The sequence below is a fragment of the Pseudorca crassidens genome, chromosome 19 (genome assembly GCF_039906515.1).
Source record: "Pseudorca crassidens isolate mPseCra1 chromosome 19, mPseCra1.hap1, whole genome shotgun sequence".
Lineage (NCBI taxonomy): Eukaryota > Metazoa > Chordata > Mammalia > Artiodactyla > Delphinidae > Pseudorca > Pseudorca crassidens.
Genome location: NC_090314.1, coordinates 45479317 through 45499000, shown reverse-complemented (window position 1 = coordinate 45499000; position 19684 = coordinate 45479317). Strand labels below are relative to the sequence as shown.

At 50.8% G+C, this 19684-nt stretch overlaps 2 protein-coding genes and 1 pseudogene across 2 annotated transcripts; 1 reads left to right on the top strand and 2 right to left on the bottom strand.

Annotated features, from left to right (window-relative positions):
- Positions 1 to 510: 510 nt before the first annotated feature.
- Positions 511 to 5624, bottom strand: VPS25 (vacuolar protein sorting 25 homolog). Its single transcript, XM_067717655.1, has 6 exons — positions 5469 to 5624; positions 5109 to 5254; positions 4156 to 4209; positions 3369 to 3457; positions 2545 to 2620; positions 511 to 1131 (listed from the first exon to the last, which is right to left on the bottom strand). The coding sequence occupies exons 1-6, from the start codon at positions 5519 to 5521 to the stop codon at positions 1019 to 1021; spliced, it is 531 nt and encodes a 176-aa protein (XP_067573756.1). The 5' UTR covers positions 5522 to 5624; the 3' UTR covers positions 511 to 1018.
- A 4165-nt stretch (positions 5625 to 9789) lies between these two features.
- Positions 9790 to 11596, bottom strand: RAMP2 (receptor activity modifying protein 2). The gene is made up of 4 exons (XM_067717654.1): positions 11437 to 11596; positions 10931 to 10996; positions 10357 to 10468; positions 9790 to 10227 (listed from the first exon to the last, which is right to left on the bottom strand). Exons 1-4 carry the CDS (start codon positions 11534 to 11536, stop codon positions 9972 to 9974), a joined length of 534 nt encoding a protein of 177 aa, XP_067573755.1. The 5' UTR covers positions 11537 to 11596; the 3' UTR covers positions 9790 to 9971.
- On the top strand, positions 11540 to 13069 carry LOC137211668 (uncharacterized; annotated as a pseudogene).
- Positions 13070 to 19684: the final 6615 nt, after the last annotated feature.

The following is a 19684-nucleotide window of genomic DNA, read 5'->3' as shown; positions in this document are numbered from 1 at the left end:
TCCCCCAAACCAAGGACCAGGTCACCCATCCTCTCCACCTCCCCACCTTGACCGCATCCTGGCCGGAGTGGCTGTTTTTGCTCTGTGGGCTCTCCTTCCTCCCCGTCTGTTTGCCGAAGTTTCTACTAAACCGAAGTCCATATCCGGTTTACTCCCCCTCAGCTCCCCTTGGCCTCAGCTACCCCACCCAGAGCAGATGGATGGAGGGAGGGGCTTCAGAGTAGTTCAGGACTTCCACGGGGAGATGGTGAGGGAGGGGGAAGTCGTTAAGCTACTCCATTTTAGAGACAGAAAGCAGTCTGTCCGCAAGCTGTGTGCCATCGGCACTCCCCCGCACAGCCCACCCGGCAGATGTAAAACCACAGGCTCGCTGGAGCCCGCCAGCACAAGAGGACCTTTTCAAAGGCCATAGGCATTCTCTCCCCTCCCCTAGGCTGGGATTCACTCAGGGGGTTAACACTTCACAGCCTTCCCTTTGCCCACTCCAGTAATAACCTCAGCAGCAGGCAGTAGGGTTAAGCTTTTTAATATCATAAATCAGTGTCCGGCCCCACCTCTCATTCCCAGGCCCCTTCCTGGGCCTCCTATCTTCACATTGCCTGAAAGGCTGCCTGCAGCCAGGGCTTCGCCCATCCCCTAGGAAAGATCCAGCACCAGCAGCATGAGAGAGGAGGCAGCAGCAGCTAAAGGGGTGGGAGGGGGAAGAAACAGAAGCTTGTGCAGGTGCATGTGTGTATGTACTTACGTGTGTGACACACATGAAGTTTGTGTTTAGGTTTACAGACCCCAGCTCACGAGAGGAGGTGAGGCAGGGAGCAGCACATCTTTTCTCCCTGGCACCTCAGCCTCACCCTATCCCAGGGACAGACACATGGGATAAGTGGGAAACCCACCCCTGGACTGCAGCCCTTTGGAGTCTGGTGGAGTCACGGATCCAATCTGTGGGGACACTTGGTCTGTCTCCCTTTGAAAGCCCTGGAAGGGTAGGAGGTAAGAAGTAAAGGGAGACAGGTTTCTGCTAGAAGAACTTGACACCTCGGCCATCGCTGACAGTGATGATCTCGGCCTTGTGCTCCTGCTGTAGGGCCTGCAGAGCCCGCAGTAGGGTTGCCTCATCCAGCCCGTGGAACTCTGGACAGGGAGAGATGGGTAGTCAGGGACACTCAGCTCCTTGGGGCTCAAGACCTCTGAGAAGAGCAGTCCAGCTGGAAACAGAACTTTCCAGGCCAGCTGTACTGCTACAGCTGCCCCCACCCACCCTTCCTGGGTATTCCTTAGGAGTAAGGAGTGGAAGAAAGCCTGAGTCAACATGAAATGGGAGTTCATGCTTATTCCCCCTTCCTGTTTCTTCTGTCAGACTCAACCCCCACACACCCTCGCACTAACCGCCCCCCCGCCCACTAGTGTCTGATATACAAGAGTAACACCGTTTCCTTGTGGGCCACAAAGAAGGGGCCCTGACAATCAAGTGTAGGGAGGTCAAGTCCCTTGTCACTGTACGCTGACCCTAACTGCATCTGTACCCATTGGGAGGACCTGTTCTAACACAAAGAGGTATAGCCATGCCTCTGGCCAGGAGACTGTTAAGGTCCAGCACAGATATCTGCTCTTTCCTAGTGAAAAGGAACAAGGCTGGGAGCCAAGGGCCCCCTGAGTATCTGGAGATATGGCAAGATACTGCAGGGAGATGTGAGAGGCAGGAGGCAAGCCCTAACAGGCTTGCACACCTCACCCCCTGCAGGGGCCCAGCTCTTGAGTCAGGGAGCTTGCTTTCTGAGGAAGCTTCCAGCTTTGCCTGGCCTGAGCGGTGGGCTGGGCAAGGCTGCAGCACTGAAGTCATGGCATGATGGTGGGAGTAGCAAGCAGAGGCCTGCAGGAAAGTGGGGGGAAAGCCAAGAGCTGTAAACTCTGCTGGGGCAGCCAGGCCTGGCAGAAAGGGGAGGTGCCCCTTTTTCCCCAGCTCAGATTGGTACTTATGGTGATCCTGGGGATCAGAATATGAAGTCAGAGATAAAAGAGCTGAGAGAGTATTTACACTATGTAAAAATCAAACAGTATACAAATCCTTGTCTGGCCAGAAACCATAGTATTCTAAAGGGCAGGGGGTGGGGATGGGAGTGTTGGCCCAATCCCTTCAGCTGACACCTACAGATCTTGAGCCCTCTATAAGAATAAAGGGTGAAAGAAAGCCTGGGTCAGCAAGGAATGAAATTTCAGGCTTAATCTCCTGCCCTAGTTCCTCATTCGGCATCTCTACCAATAATTCTTAACTTTTCATGGGTCACAGATGCCCTTCAAAATCTTATAATATGGACTCTATGCTGAGAAAAATGCACATACACCCCCACAAACAAAATCTGTGGGTTCTCTGCATGTGAATTCAGATGGTTTATGGAAATCTTGGACATGGGTTAAGAACCTTTGTATTATTTAGTATTTGGAATTTAGAGGCAGAAAAATGGGAAATCTGAATGTCAAGTAAACAAAAATTAGACAGAGGAGGATTCAGATAACAAAACTGGGGAGAAAGGGAAAAAGCATTACCCTCATCCTCTGTGTCTTCCCCATTGGTCAGTTCGTACAAGGTGAACACGGAGTTGTTCTGGCCACTCCTGGAAACCTATGGACACAAAAAACAGGACTGAACAGGAATTTCCTGGGAGAAGGTAAACTCACCAGCTCCACCTCTCTAACCCAGGAATGATACTTGTTCCCAAACCAGAGCTGTCACCTCAGCAGAGGAGTGGCCTAAAACCCACAAACCCTACAGGTGCTATATTTATACATGTACACACACGCTCGGAACCACTAAACCACAGGCCTTCACGTGTCTGAGGAGTGACCTCTCATTCTGGTTGTTTTCCTGTTCAAGAATGGGTGGTGTGTGTTTGTTATATTTGGGTTGTTGGTGCTTCTTCCCCTCCTCTCTCCCTTGGGAATGTTTAGGGCTAGTGGTGACAGGGGAGAGAGTCTGTCCCCACACCCACACTGTTCAGAAAGTCTCATTTATATTGTGGACAGCCCCATAAGGATGTAGTGGGGGAGGGGCTCCAGGTTTTTGTGTTTTTTTTCCCTTCCTTTCCCCATTTATCTCCTGTGGCCAAAGGCTCCAGCCAACAATAGTACTCGTGGTTTCCACTACTGCATTCTCCAAACATGGCCTCACATAGCCTCTGGCCTCCTACAGGCAAAAAAAGGAAAGTTCTTTCCAGCCAGGGAAATTGAGTCATTGAAAGAGGCTTGCCTGGAAGACCTTCCTCTTTCTGCCCCCTCCCACTCTGCTCAGTGTGGATCTGAAAACACCAGGCATCTGCTGAGCACAGATTCATTCTCCTTTGCCATGGGTCACTGCGTCAGAATAGTCTCACCCACTGATAGATGAGCTTCCCCCATTCTTCTGGCCTCCGCCACATGATCAGGAAGCTAGACTTGTTCTTATCCAACCACTCGAGGTTCCCTGCAAAACAGATACTTATGAAAGCACCATGCTATAAGAAGAGACAATGAGGCAAAAACCAAGGTGGAAGAGAGTGTAAGAGACTCAGCTTTCAGAAAGAGAAATTCAAGGATTGTTTTACTATTACTATCTGCAAGGCATCCATTCTCCTCTTCAGGTCTTGGGGCACAGATGGAGAGATTTCAATTTTGTATACCAGTGGGGGAAAAGAACCCAGGGAACTGAGCTACTGTACAGAACACTCTGGGCTCCAAGCCAGGAGAGAAAAAAAAAAAAGTTCTTAAAAGAAAAGATTTGTGGGGGCTTCCCTGGTGGTACAGTGGTTGAGAATCCGCCTGCCAATGCAGGGGACATGGGTTCAAGACCTGGTCCGGGAAGATCCCACATGCCGTGGAGCAACAAAGCCTGCGAGCCACAACCACTGAAACCCGCGTACCTAGAGCCCGTGCTCTGCAACAAGAGAAGCCACCTCAATGAGAAGCCCGCACACCGCAATGAAGAGTAGCCCCTGCTCGCCACAACTAGACAAAGCCCGCGCGCAGCAACAAAGACTCAACGCAGCCAAAAATAAAAATTAATTAATTAAAAAAAAAAGCCACTGAAGGGTTAAAAAAAAAAAATGAAAAGACTTGTGCTAATCTGCCCTCAGGAAAACCCAACTAGGATGAAAAATAAGGAATCTGGGGAACTGAACCCACCTTTCTTCCTCAGTTCTTCTAATACAACCTGGATTGATTCCACGGGCAGCTTCCCTGGTTTAAGGTTAAGGGAATGGTATTAATGGAATGAACTGGGTGGGATAAAATTTCTCAGAGCCAGGCTTATGCTACAAACTACCCTTCTTCTCCCACCTACACACATAGATGTGCAGTGCCCCAACAGGATATAAACTGGCATTTTCTGCATATTGGGGGGAGGAAGGTAAAGAGAAACTAGTGTAATTAAAAGGAAGAGCTTTAGGGGCTTCCCTGGTGGCGCAGTGGTTGAGAGTCCACCTGCCGATGCAGGGGACGCGGGTTTGTGCCCCAGTCTGGGAAGATCCCACGTGCCGCGGAGCGGCTGGGCTGGTGAGCCATGGCCGCTGAGCCTGCGCGTCCGGAGCCTGTGCTCCGCAACTGGAGAGGCCACAACAGTGAGAGGCCTGCGTACCGCAAAAAAAAAAAAGGAAGAGCTTTAGAGAATGAAAGGTACTATCATTTCTCACTCTCTGTCATCTCTCCTTCCTCCAGCCATTCTCTAGATATTTTAGGGATGAATCAGGCAGCAAAAGAAAACAACCCTTACTTCCTGGGACAAGGAGAGTAGGCAGAGAAAATTACTAAAGGTAATGCCAGAGTTTGAGCCTCATACAGAGGACAAAAGTTTCAACGAGTCAAAAAGGCTCAGGTCGAAAAACTTGGTACTTGGCTTCAGGGCAGAAATTCTAAGATCTGAATGACACCTGGGTACTCATCACTGCCGCGGACAAGAGGGCTTGGTGCTATATTTGGGTTGGAGCTGGAGGTAGAATGGATGTCAGCTACACAGTCTGGCTCTTTCCCAAGGCCAGTTGGGGTGGGAACCTGCCTTCTGTGGGTGAAGAGGAGTGTGAGGTCTGGGCACGTGGGGAAGTGCATGTGTGGGGGGTGTGGAAGAGCCTGAGGGAGGATACGCTGTAGCTTCACGTTGTTGAAGAGCGGGCTCTCCTGAGCTTCCATCACCGTCATGCTGGACTGTTTGTGCAGGCGACAGAAGGACAGGACTAGCGAGCACCAGGCGGCCAGCTGCTTCTGCCGAGTATCCACGTTCGGCTGCAACCTGCCGGGTGAAGCGGGTGGGGCGCAGAATTAGAGGAAGTGAGAGAGCGAGCGGCAGCACCTGCCAGGGGCGCATTCGGGGGAGAAAGTGAGGGACTGAGGGTGGCGGCGACCGGATCCGTTCTCCCCCTCCCCACTTGAAGCATCAGTGCTGAGCCCGGGGTCCTAGAGAGGGGAGGGAGGCCCAGCGGGGCTTCTCGGGGTCTGAGCCTCACGTAAAGAAGGGCGGGAAGCGATACTGCCACGGCCACTCGAAACTCATCGCCATCGTAGTAGCCCAGGAAACCCGGAACCCGCCGGCAAAGGACTTCCGGTCTCCTCTCCGGCACGTCCGGGCAGAAAGCACAGCAGAAAGGTTCCGGGCTCCTCTGGGGAGAGGGGCTGCCCAACGGGAGGGATCGTTACCGTCTAGAGCAGAAACGGCCCTGAGAAGTCTTCTGATTCCACCCCAGAGAAGGGCAGTCACTCCCCCAAAGTGGGCACAGTTAGTAGAACTGCAAGTAGAACCCAGGTCTCCAGAACCCAGCCTAGACTTGTTTCCACTATACTAGGCTTCTTTTAATGTCAACATTTGTGTCATTTAACTTCAGTCCCTCGCAGCTGCCCTCAATTCCTGTGTCCTTCGACTCCATCATTCCCCAGGAGCTCATTTGTAGCTTTATCGCTTGAAATGGCTCTGCTTCCATTATTCAGAGCTGCCGTATTTGAGCACAGCCACCTCTCTCTCACCTCTCCCACGTCCTCACCTTTCTAGCCTCAAGTCCCTGGACCCCTTTTGGTCTTATCTGACTCCTTCCCCAGCCTAGACTACTCAATTCCGTCCCCTTGCCTGCCAACCTGCTGCTCAGTTTCCAAACCAGAGTCGTTGATCCCTGCCCACCTCCCCACCCCACCCCCATCTTCTTTTTTTCACGCCTGGGCGCAGGAGTATTACTGAAAAAGAAAAAAAAAAAAAAAAATTCACCGGAACCTGCTGACTGAACCCCAGATTCCCTGACTGACCTCATTGCTGGGCAATCAGTGCAGCCCAGTGACGCTTTGTCTTTTATTGGCTCCCTGTCACATCCCTCAAGGTAACTCTTCAAACTTTTCCACACTTGTCATGCCATTCCACCTGTTCCCATCTCCTCCATCTCTGCAGAATGCCCTTCCCTTCTATTTTTATGAGACTGAGGCCATGCATGTGAACCTCTTAATCTTTCCTCTCTGTCACCACACTGGATTCATCTCTCAAAAATTTCTCTCACTTTTACTCCTTCCTTTTGGACTCAAAGGAAGAAGTATCACTCTTCCTTTACAAGGTCAACCCTCTGGCAGCTGATTGCCTCTCCTTTCCAGTTTCCTCCAGGACTTCTCTGTGTATCATATTCCCTCTTTCCCTTTCCCCTGGCTCCTCTCGTCTACAAACATGCTGACGTCATCCCTACGGGAAAATATGTAGTTCCCTTGACTCTACCACCCTCTCAATTTCCTGTCTGATCTCTAACATCTCCCCCACCAAAGTCCATCCTACACTGTGTACAGTTCCTGGTCCACAGAAGTGCCCAACAAATATTTGTTGAATGAATGAATGAATGAATGAATGAACCATTTAATAGATAATGTTCTCTTGGGACTTCCCTGGTGGTCCAGTGGTTGGGACTTTGCCTTCCAGTGCAGGGGGTGCGGGTTCGATCCCTGGTTGGGGAGCTAAGATCCCACGTGCCTCGTGGCCAAAAAACCAAAACATAAAACAGAAGCAGTATTGTGACAAATTCAATAAACTTTAAAAATGGTCCACATCAAAAAAAAAAAAAGTTCTCTCAAAGGGTACCATCTCCTTCGCTTCCATGGCACTGCTTTATCCTTGTTCTGCTATCTCTTTGATCTTTCCCTTTGTCTTCTTCTGTCCTCATTGTTTACATGTGGGTGTTTCCTAAAGGACCTTAGCCTTCTTCAGTACACCTTCTCTCCAGGAACTCTCATCCCTTTCATGGCTTCACATGGCTTTTCTGTGCAGGGGACTCCTAACCCTATATTTCTAGCTCCAACCCTTTTCTACCACTAGCAGCACCACCACCACTCCCATTTCTAACTCTCTGCGGTACATAACAGCTTGTTCCATTGTTATTCATATTATACACCATTTTCTTCAGGCCAGCTTCTCCTTCTAATGGCACCCAGGTTCAAAGCCAGAGTCAGCTCTAACCTCTCCTCTACTTCACCTTCATATCCAAGTCCCTCCCCTATTTTTAATAACCTTTCCTAATTTTTATTTTTTTAATTGCTTTTTTTCCTGCTCACTTATTTGTTTAATTAATTAATTAATTAATATTTTATTTTTGGCTGCGTTGGGTCTTTGTTGCCACGCACGGGCTTTCTCTAGTTGCGGCAACCGGGGGCTACTCTTTGTTGCGGTGCACTGGCTTCTCATTGAGGTGGCTTCTCTTATTGCGGAGCACAGGCTCTAGGCGCATGGGCTTCAGTAGTTGTGGCACACGGGCTCTAGAGTGCAGGCTCAGTAGTCGTGGCTCACGGGCTTAGTTGCTCCACGGCATGTGGGATCTCCCTGGACCAGGGCTCGAACCCGTGTCCCCCGCATTGGCAGGCGTATTCTTAACCACTGTGCCAACAGGGAAGTTCCCTACTTTTAATTTTTTTCCATTTCCCCATTCACCACTCCTTTGGTCCATGCCCTTGTTCTCTCAAACCTGGATTATTGCAATAATTTTCTAACTCACCTCCCTTTCGACTCTCTCCCATAGGGGAATGTACTCCATCTAAGGCCTAGTCAGGTGCCAACTCCACAGTCACCCTCCTGTGATCTCACCTCCTGTGACTGCACCTTAGCTAAATGGGCCCCTCCTTCCTTTGCACTTAGAAAACATTTGGCTTGCGTCCCTTGCATGACTCTCATCACACACTCCACTGTTTTTTTGTTTTGTTTTGTTTTTTGTTTTTGTTTTTTTTTTGCTGTACGCGGGCCTCTCACTGTTGTGGCCTCTCCCGTTGCGGAGCACAGGCTGCGGACGCGCAGGCTCAGCAGCCATGGCTCACGGGCCCAGCCGCTCCGCGGCATGTGGGATCTTCCCGGAGCGGGGCACGAACCCGTGTACCCTGCATCGGCAGGCGGACTCTCAACCACTGCGCCACCAGGGAAGCCCTCCACTGTTTTTATTTGTGTACATGTCGGCTTCCCTACTAGATGAAAGCCATTGAAAGCAGAAGCCAAGCCTTATCTAACTTATCTTCCCAACACAATATGCAATATACAGTGTCTTACACCAACATGCCTTTGATGTATATTAGTAAAATGTATGAAGGCAAATATGGGTCAAAAAGAGCATAGATATATCCTTGGAGAAGACAGATGCATTCATGGAAATAGAGCAAAGGTTTCTCTCTGGTGAAAACTCTAAATGTCCTAGGGAATAGGTACGTCTCTAGACAGCCAGATGTGTCCTGAGAGGACAAGTGTGTCTCAGAGAATAAACAGATATGTTCTAGAAGCATATAGGTATATATCTGTGGAACAGACAGGCACGTCCCAGGAAGTGGATATGCATGTACTCAGGGAGGCTTACATTTCAACAAGGAGAGGAGAGTTCCTAAAGAGGTGCCAGGTGCCACAAGGAATAAACGGGTGTCTTTTTGAAGAACCAAGTTATGCTCTAGACATTTTTGATGACCTGGCAGGTTTGTCCCATGGAGAACTGGAGGTGAAGTTTCCATGGGGAGAACTGGGCCTCACCATCCAGGGAACATATAGGAGTGTCCATATACAGAAATGTGGATCGCTAGGTATGTCCCTAAGAAGTGGGAAAGGGAGCATAAGTATGGCTCAAGAAGCTAACAGAAGCATCCAGTGAAGAACGAGTGGTTGCTATGGGGATGACAGGTCTCTGATCACAGGGTTCAGTTTTGAGCTTCTTCCAGGCCACGTCCATCTTCTGGTTGTTAGCTTTAGTGGACACCAGGGGGCAGTGTGTGGCCAGGCTGCAGGCCACACCCACCCAGGGTCCAGGACAATGTAGGATGAGGGCCAAGGACCTGGAGGAGAAGTCCTGTGGCGAGTCTAGTAGAGGAAGCCCCCACTGCCTTTGCCCTCAATCCTGAGGTCCTTAGGGATGGACTCCTGTTGGTCAGATCAGAGCTCCTATTCCCAGGCCCTGGGAGGAAACTGAGGCATCAGGAAAGGGAAAATTCAGGGCTCCCAGGTGGCACCCCCTTCCTTCTTGCAGGAGCCACGGCAAAGTGTCCTCCCTCATCCCACCCCCCTCACCTCCCCGGCTGCTCTCCAGACCGGAAGGGAGTCTCTTCCTGCACGTTTCCTGGAGCTGGGTTTGGATAGACGCAGGAAAGGCCTGGCCTTGAGAGAAGGAAGTATATGGGTGTGGCCTTCGGGTGGGGGAAGGGGTGGTGGGGGGCAGGTAAGTGAACAAAACAGTGGGCCTATCCAGATTCCTCCAGCTCTGCTGCTCAGAACAGAGGGCCTGTGGGAATGGCAGAGACTCTGGGAAGGACACAGGCCCCACTGGGATAGGGAGGGGAACAGTGTACAAAAAAAAACAGTTTTATTTTGAAGATTACAGAACTTGAGCCTTGACCCCACCCAGCTTCCATTTCCACCGATCTAAGGATCTGCAGTTGGGGTAGGAGTGAGAGAAGGAAGTAGGGAGGGGAGGGGAGAGACCTGCAGAGGAAAGAAGTAAGATGGCGGCTGAAGAGCTCACACCACCCTAGGTCTGGGCTTCACTGTCTTTACTCCTCCACACCACAAGGGTGACGAGAAAGGGGATGAGGCAGATGGGGGCTATGATCATGGCCAGGAGCACATCCTCTGGGGGGTCTGAGAAGGGGGGCTGCCCCAGGGAGCAGTTGGCAAAGTGGATCTGGTGAGTCTCAAAGATGATCTGTTCTGCCCAGGGATTGGGGAAGCCCAGGCCAAACTCTTCTGCATTCCTTTCCAAGCAGTCTCGAAGGATGCTGTAAGGCCTGGGGACAGGAGAGGACTAGAGTGAGGGAAGGGTTGGGCCCAAAAAGAGGACTGTCCCACACTTACTCAAGGCCCACAAAGAGCAAGCCCTAGCCCTGGCCCAAGCCGCCCTCCAGCACGGCCCCTACCTGCTAATGAGTGCCCAGTCACACCAATCCTTTTCGATAGAGTCCATTTGAACCTTATAATCATCCCAGCAACGTAGGATATTTGTCTCATACTTCTCCTCCACTGTTTTCCCTGTGGGCAGAGATGCTGCACGTTGACCACACCCCTACGCCACCCTCCAAGCCCTCTGGTCCAGGCACTTCCATTGAGGAACCACTGTTCCTGTCTTCAAATATGGGAACTACCCGGAGAGACTCAGAAGCCTTCCCAAGCAAGACAGTCCTGGCTGAGGAGAGAGTCTCAGCTCGGGAAAAATTTAATGTCTTCCATGTGCCCAGCACTACCCCGCCTGGCAAGAACTTCCACATACACTTTTCCTGGGCTCTTCTAATCCACCTGTGAGGTGGGCCAGCTCAGAGCCGGCTGGAGGCTTTGTGGGATGAGAGGTAGACAACAAGGAACCCCAAGAGAGAACAGAGCAGAACTTAGGGGCACCAGTTGGGTTTGGGGCCTGGCTTGTGAGAAAGGGACACTCCCCACAGACCTCTCTTCTCCTTGCCCTGGGCCACCCTCCCACAGCTGCTGGGTACTCACCTTCTGACTTTAAGACGTCTGGGGTGGGAAGAAGTTGAGCCAGGGACTCCTGGGGCTTCAGGACAGCTGTGGGCAGAAAAGGGGCAGGGAGACGGGATGCTGGGGATCTGGAGCCTGGAGGAAGGGGTGTGTGGGTTGGGGGCTGAGACCCTTGGAAGTCAGGGCTACGCTCAGAAAAAAAAGGGAAGCAATCCAGGCCCCCACGGGATGCCTCAGTGCCCAGAAGAGAGGGGCTGCACCAATTCATTCCCACTCACATCCAAACCCCTCCCTCCTCGCCAGCTCCAGACGTCCCAAGACCTCTCTGTGGGACCCGGGCACGCCAGCTTTTCCCCAGTGGGAAGCAGCTCGCGCTGCGCCCTCACCGTGGTGGGGCCAGGGACTGTCCAAAGAGCAGCGCTGTCCGCATCCGCACCCCGGGGCCCGTTCCGGTCTTGGCCGTCCAGCCCGTCTCCCCTCCAGGGCCTCCCGCGCCTCCCGCCCGGGCCTCGGGGCGCTGCGCTTACCGCCCAGCAGCAGGAGGAGGCGGAGCGCTGCCGGTCGCCCGGCGCCGGTCGCGGGGAGCCGCGGGCCGCCGGCAGCGCGCTCCGCCCGGAGCGAGGCCATCGCGCGGCGAACAGGCGAGGAGGAGCGGCGGCGCTGAGCCGGTCCCGGGCGGGGGCGCCTATATCCCCGTCCCAAGCCGCAGGAAGCCGCGCCGCTTCCTCGCAGGGGCTGGGACGGCTGCGGCCACGTGGGGGGCGGGGGCGACGCCCGGGGCCGGCGGGCTGGAGGGGGAGTCGCTGCCCCACCCGGCCCTGGCGCCCGCCGCTCCCTCCGCCTGGCCGACGTTGGCTCACCCTTTCTGCTAGCTCACCCTGCGGGGCTGGACAGCTCCCCTCGTAACCCCAGAACCGGCATCCATTTCCTGGGCTCGGCTGCGTGGCGCCCAGGACTCGTCGGGGTCTCTGAGCCTCCGCTCCCCGGACTCTAGCAACCCCTTCCCTTCCTCCGCGAGTCGGCGGGGGCGTGGGGGGGGGCGGGTAGCGAAAAGAGGGAGGGGTTTGGGAGCTCAGAGGGCCTCTGAACGCTGCCGTTTCTAAGGCTGGGGGTTGGGGCTGTCCGGGGCCGTGGGGGAAGGGGCCCGTGGAGCTCGGCTCAGAGTTCCCTTTCCTTGGGAACACCCACTGATGTCAGCCCGCCTGCCAAAATCGAGGAGGAGGAGGAGAAGAGGGAGCCAGACCTTCAGAGTCTGGAGAAGGCCTGGGGATAGAGGTAGAGGGGAAAGCGAAGTCCGAATACCTTGCCTTCGAGGCACCCCCTGGGGCCTAGACCCACGAACCAGATTGAGTGCAGTGGCAAAAGTAAGACTGCTCCATTCCCAAGAAGAAGGTGGCCACAAGTCCTCAGGGCCAAGGTTGTGAAAAGGGAAGGTTTAGAACCTACAATGTGTGACTTCATTCATGAGGTGGGTACATTATTTACAGAGGAAGAAGCTAAAGCCCAGGGGAAAGTGCCCAGGACTTGAGCTCAGAAGCTCTGAGTCCTAATTCCGTCTTCCCATTTTCCAGCTATATAGCCTGGAATGACCTCAGTTACCTTCATGAATTCTCAGATTCCTCCCATGTGAAACAGGGACGTTACCCTCCTCACTAATCTGTAGTGAGAGTGACACTTGTGAAAGGGCACTGCACTCACTTAGGCAGATGCTAGTTTCCTTTCCTCCTTTCCTAAGGACTTGCCTAAAGCCACACAGCTGAGAAACAGCAAGGCTGAGCATGGGGCCTCAGCGGCCCTGACTTCTGCCACACCACAGCTGTCTCTGTGTCCTGAGCCAGAGCTTTGTAGGCCTGAAGCAGCCGAGGATCCCAGGAGCTGATTTGGCCATGACGTTCAACTCCAGACACAGCTGTCAGCACCGAACTTTCCTAAATTACTCCCAGACACTGACCCTTGGACTCAGCTGCTGCTGTTGTCCCAGTTTACTGATTCCTTCCCACCACAAATTATCTTGCACCATCTCTCTTCAAATCTTCATCTCGGGGTCCTAGGCTCTTAAATCATGGCCACTGATAACCTGTTGTTCTTCCATAGCTAGGATCAAGAGGTTGCTTTAGCAAGGCATCCAGAGGGAGAAGGGAATTGGCCCACTTGGCATGAACCCCCAAGCCTTCCTGGTGAAGGTCATCTTCTGCAATGGGCAGAAAAGAGCCAGGCTGCCTTGGAGTCACTTCAGGCCAGGGACAAACTCCGTTCCTTCCCTCCCACCTGTGATTGCCCTTTTCAAGAAGGAAACATGGGGGCTTCTCTGGTGGCGCAGTGGTTGAGGGTCCGCCTGCCGAGGCAGGGGACGCGGGTTTGTGCCCCGGTCCGGGAGGATCCCATATGCTGCGGAGCGGCTGGGCCCGTGAGCCATGGCCGCTGAGCCTGCGCGTCCGGAGCCTGTGCTCCGCAGCGGAAGAGGCCACAACAGTGAGAGGCCCGCGTACCGCAAAAAAAAAAAGAAGGAAACATGGTCAAGAGGGAGATTTCTAGGTGATAAGAGGGGAGGAGGAAGCAAGGAGGGGCAGAAAGCAAAATCAGCCATTTCCACTGGCCAGAGGCACCTGAGCCCACTGTGGGTAAAGACTAGGGTTGGGATCAAGATTAAAGTTGACAAAAACAAATGCTGGGTTTTAAATAAGGCAGTATGGTATAACGGATAAAAACAAACAAACATTGGTTAGGATTCTGAAGGCAGGTTTTGCCTCTGTCTTGCTGTGTAACCTTAGGTAGGCCATTTCACATCTTTGGAGCTCAACATTTCATATATAAAATATATATTTGGAGCTCAACATTTTCATATATAAAATATATAAAACATTTCATATATAAAATAAAATTATATATTTTCATATATAAAAAGCAAAAGGGAAAATACAAGTGACTTGGTAGAAAGCGGTATTTTAGCCTAGAGTTGGAGTTAAGCTTGCATCATGATGTGGAGAAGGAGAGCTTGTTGTAATCCTCCCTGAACTTGGGAGTTCAAACCTGTTGGAGAATCTGTAAATTTCCTCCCCTCCTGATTTTCCTCTTCTCACTTTTCCTAGCCAGTTGGATGTTTGGCTGTTTTCATTTGACCCCTGGGGGCATCCTGGTAACTGCGGGTCTGCTGCTATGGGGGTCCTTTGGGACTGAACGGGGACTAGAGACCTCACCTTTTCCAAGTTGCCATAGGAAATAGTCCCATGATCTGCAGCAAGGGGCCAGAGAAGGGCTTCATTAGGGACAGGGGCTGGCTCTTTCATGGGAAGTCGTATTTTCCACCACTGCGGGCCGTTTCCTTTCTGAGCCTGTTTCTGCTTTAAAATATATACTTTTTGCTATAAAGACATACTTTTTAATTGCAAGTAATACATAAGTATATACTCATTGCAGAATACTTAAACACAGAAAACGTTATAACCCCATTCCTTTCTCACCTCCCCCAGGTATTTTGGACCTAAAAAAAGCATAAATGGGAATTAATATCCTTGTTCAGCGACTTTTTAAAAATTAGTAATGTCTTGGGTCATCTTTCCATGATACCATATACAGATGCGCCTCTTTCCTTTTAACTGCAGTGTAGTATTGTCTTCAGTCTTTTTTCCTTATATCTAGTAGCGTCTAGGCTTTGAGTTTCCTACACAATCCCTTATTCCTCTGTCCTTAGCCCACTCCCACCCCCAGGGCTTGGGAAGAGAGGGATCTGGTTCTGATCCAGCTGGACATTGACCTGAGATTTCTGGCCTCAAGCTGTATTGACTTCTCCTGGGCAGGGATCTTACTGCCATGTAAATTTCCCTTCTTATTAGGGGCCAAAGGTCATCCTGCCTGGAGCAGGGGGAGAGGTAACTTGATCCTAAGGAGGAGTGCCACTTGTAATCCTCAGCCTTCCCCCTATGCACACAGACAAGTCCAGAACAACATAGGGGGAGTCAGAAGCACTGGGGGCCTCCTACACAATGAAATTACATGCAGAGCATCCCGGAATTCGCTTTTCTACTGCATAGAGACAATGGTACATGCTGGCCTCTTCCCCAGCTGTCTGCAAAATAAAGAGCAGAGCACAGGAGAAGGTGTGGGGGAGAGCCAGGGTCAGGGAAGCCCGAAGTTCTGGCTGGGGACAGCTAATCTTTCCAATCTGGAGAGAGGAGACAGGCTTCTTCAGAGGGCAGGGAGGCAGCAGGGAGAACCAGAAGAGCTACAGCCAGGGAGCCAGCTGGCTAAGGGAGGGAAGACAAAGGGGTAGGGACACAACTACTCCGTCTCTCCCCAGCCTCCTCATCTCCAGGGTGCTGGCGTGAGGAGCCTGACCACCTCTCACAGGGAAGAATGGTTATTGGAGAAAACGCCGGCTCTCTTATAATATCTATAAGTTATATGTAAAAAGCAGAGAAAATTGTCAAGCCATGTTCCTCATCAACTGCTGGGGACTTAATAGTAGCTACATTTATTGAACAATTACTATGTGCTGCAGAGTGTGTTCCCTGACACATATGCTGAGTGATTTCCAAGCATTTCTTAAAACTTCACCACCATAACATCAGAATTATCTTGTCCATGGGTGAAATGGGGAAAACAGGAGTGATTTTCTCAAGGTCCCAGAGGAAGTAATTGGCAAAGTCAGGATATGAACCCAGGACCGTTTGATGCTAAGCTTCAGGTCTTAACCATTAGATTTATCACCTCCCTCTCACTCCAGATCAGAATATTGATTCTTTACTGAGTCTTGAAGGGAGGGCAGAAGGGTAGAGAGTTTCTTCCAGGACCAGATGGGCCCCTCCAGAAATAAGAAGATCCTGTTTCACCCAACTCTGTACGCACAACCTCCTCCCTGCTTCCTTCCCTGACCAAGGCTGGACCATGACATCACATGGTGGAGGCTGTTTTTCTGAAAAGAACCCAGGCCAGATTTATAAGAATGACGTTCAGACAGTGTGACTGAAGAGGACCATGGCCAAGAGACCACAGCACACACCCAGCAGTGCTGAGAACACTGCTGGTCCCTCGGCACCTGGGGCTGACTCATGGTTGCTGTCAGGACCCAATGCCAGATGCCAGGATTGCTTTCACCCTTCTTCCATTCCTTAGGACTGTCCTCTGAAACCATCCCCAGGAATCCTTCTACCCCTCCCCAGCACCCCAGAAGTCTAGGTGTTGTGTAACATGGGGATGCCCTGAGGGAGCCAAGCAGTGTGCTCAGTGCTTCATACAAATTGTTTCACTTAAAAATCACAACTCATGGAATTCCCTGGTGGTCCAGTGGTTAAGGCTACACGTTTCCACTGCAGGGGGCATGGGTCCGATCCCTGGTTGGGGAGCTAAGATCCCACATGCCTTGTGGCGTGGCCAAAACAACAGAAACCACCACCACCACCATCAAAAAAACCCTCACAACTCCATTATAGTAGGTACCATAGCAACCCACTTTACAAAGGAGGAAACTGAGGCTAAGAAAGGTTAACACCTGATGGAAGTCAACCTGCTATCCAACCTGTAGACAGAAGGTCACTTATGTGACCTTGTGCAAGTTACTTAACCCCTTTGAGCTTGCCTGTTTTCTTACCTGCAGAAATGGGGTTACTAGCATGTATCTCACTGAGCAGTAGCGATGAAGCGTGTTACAGCATTTGGCCCGATGTCTGGCACTAGGAAGCATGCAATAAATGGTAGTTAATATCATAACATGTACCACATATAGTTATGCAACTTTGTTTCCAAGATATTCTGGGATCCTTCCCATTTCATAATTTTGGTTGTTTTCATTACACAACACTCTTTATTGAAAAGAGTACAGGCTTTGGAGTCAGATAGTCCTAGCCTGGGTTTGAATTCCAGCCCTCCTACTTACCAGTCATGTGGCCATGGCCAATGTTGTCAGTCTCCCTGAGCCTCAGTGTTCTTCTCTGTAAAACAGGGATAAAAGCACCTACCCCCAGGCATCTTGCAAGGATTGTACGAGATGAGGTAGGTTCACCTACAATCCAATAGTTAATGAATATGTGAATGCTAAAAGCAATTTGTTAAATGTATAAAGAAATGTGATTTATTTTTGGTTCTTTCCATACAATGTCGTGCATGGAATCTGTAGATTATGTATTATACTTTTCTTTCTCCAGAAGAGTTTCCATAGCCTGGTATCTCATCCTAGCTGCAGTGGGGTGCAAAGGGCTGCAGTATCAGCAGCATGGGACCCTGCGGATAAGCCAGGGAAGAAAGAAGGGGGGGGTCACAGAACCAAGGGGAACTCCCCTTTCCTGTCTGGCTAGGATTTGTTTGTCTTTCACACAGGCTGTGCCCTGCTGATATGGGGGTCTGTCCAGTGTCCAGCTTTGATTGGCATCTCTAGTACAGAGGAAGTAAGGAGCCCCTTGTCTATTAGGAACTGTTTTCCTCTGAACTTGCAGAGGAGAGTCCCAAACACTTTTCTCTTCCTGGCACCGCCAGTGAAAGGAAAAAACCATGGAGAAAATCCAGACTTGTGATTCAGAGCTAGAAGACCTCAGAGAATAGAGGAGGTAGAGTGGAATGGTTTAGAGGGTAGGTTTGGAGTCAGAATGATGGGGCCCAAATCCTGGCCCCGCCATTTACCAGCTGGCTGACCTTGGCCAAGTTCCAGAATCTCTTTAAGCCCTGGTTCCCTCAGTTGTAAAGTGAGCGTAAGAATATTGCTGACTTCATATGGAACGAGATGACCTACTGTAAAGCACTTAGCACAATGCCAGGCACATACTGAGTGGTCAGTATTTGAAGGCTATTATTGTCTTTCTACTTCTGCAGTTTTACAGTTGAGGGCCCTGATGGCCAGGAAGGAAGCACAGCTCATTAGCTGTCCACCCGATCAGAGCTACTTCCCAGGCAGCGCCGTGCCAAGAGCATGTCCCGTGGGATCAAGGCCCTGCATTCACTGTGCCAAGAGAGTGAGAATGGGCAGCACCACCCTAGCTGTGGCGTTGGAGCTTTCCCAGTATGTGCAAAGCAAGGCCTGAATCCCACCAAATAATCCCCCAAAGTAATTCTCCTTCCTGCTGGAATTATTTATTTTGTAATTAACAAAAGCTAAGGAGGCCCTTTCTAATATTTTGGCTTGGAGGTTCAGAGTTTAAACTTCTGAGAGCCCTGGACAAGGGTTTATTGTGGGCCTGTTCTTACTTGCTGAATTGAATGCATTATGATCCCTAAGCAACTAGGGGTCAGGAGATAAGTACCTGAGGCGGAAAGCTGGGTTTTTGAGATTAGAAGACAAAATGTCCAGGAGTGGAGAGGCTTCAAAAATCGAGCCATGTTTCCAGGCTCAGTAATGTCCAGACCTCAACTTGCTCTGGAGCTGCCTTTGCTCTAAGTGTTCAGGGAGGGGTCTGGCACCTCAGCTGGTCCCGTCAAGGCCTGGGCAGCAGCTTGTTTCTGGTGACCTTCATGCAGGCTTTGAGGCTGTGCTTTGTTTTGTTTGCTTGTTTGTTTCTCCGCAGCAGGGTGGCCTTTCCCTGCTTCTGGGTGGGAAATGGGGGAGGAGGGAAGATGGGTTGCTCCCATCTCTACAGCTGTGTTTACATTTCCCTGTCAGGGACTGTCTGGGGCCAACGGTTCCTCAATCCTCTGTGTCCCTTCAGAGAAAAGCTATTTGATATCCCTGTGGGCTTTACAAGGGAGGGGCAGAATGAGCAGAGGGGTTACCGTGGAAGGGAGGAAAGTTGGAAGGGAGGAAGGAACAGTACAGAAAGCCCTGTTTGAATTCTGGGAAGCATCAGCTCCCTCCCTTTCTACTAGTGGCCTGAAGACCAGCAGGGGACAAAAGTACACTTAGAACTTGCCTGCCCCAGAAGAAACAGAACACGTGACATGTCATTTCTAATCACCGGGTGGAACAAAATCTTGCTTGTGATGGGGTTGTGAGTGCACAGAGCAGAACAGTCTTCCCTGAGGCTTCTTTGGGGCCAGTGGTCAGAGATACAGCATGGTAAAGCCAATAAGATCATGCTAAAATACATGCAAATTAAAAAGGATTTAAGAAAATGGTCAAGTAAATAATGCTCTTCTTCTCCAGGGAGCAAGTTGAGCTGGTATTAATCAGTATATTAGTGTTGCTGGACTCTCGGCCAAGCCCAGGAGGATGGCTGCCAAGGCAAATCAGGCATCAGGTTTCAGAAATTAAACACATTATTTTATTTTTCCACAATAGGGAACTTTGAGTAAAAAAAAAAAGTCCTATTAGGCTACTCAGCACACTTTGTCCAGTTTCCTTCAGCCCCAGAGGCCTCCAATTTAAGAGCAAGATGAGCAACTGGAAGCCAGGAGTGACACAGTTATTCCTTTCTCCTATTAACTGCCTGGGGGTGGGGCTGGGAGGAGTGGGGCAGGGGTGATGGTACTGTTTTTCAAAGGTCTAGTAGCTGACCACTTGCCAACAGTTTTTCTACGAATTTATAGGGCAAAGACGTAAAGGGTTGGAAAAGAAAAAGTTAGAGGAAGAGCTGGCCAAAGATTGGCTGATAGCGTCTCATGGACCATGGTCAGCTAAGAAGGAGCCTGGTCTCAGGAAAAACTCTCTCCCATCAGAGAGGGAGAGAGGAACCAATTGGCAGACAAATTTTCCCCAAGAACCCCACACTTACTGGTGATGTGGAAAGTTGGTTTTATAATCCTCTAGTGAACAAGGATAACTAAACCCTGGGTTTAGTCCTATGTCTAACATTGTGATGGATATCAGAGAGGTAGACAGCCTGGTAGCAAGTATAAAGTGGTAATGGAGTTGAA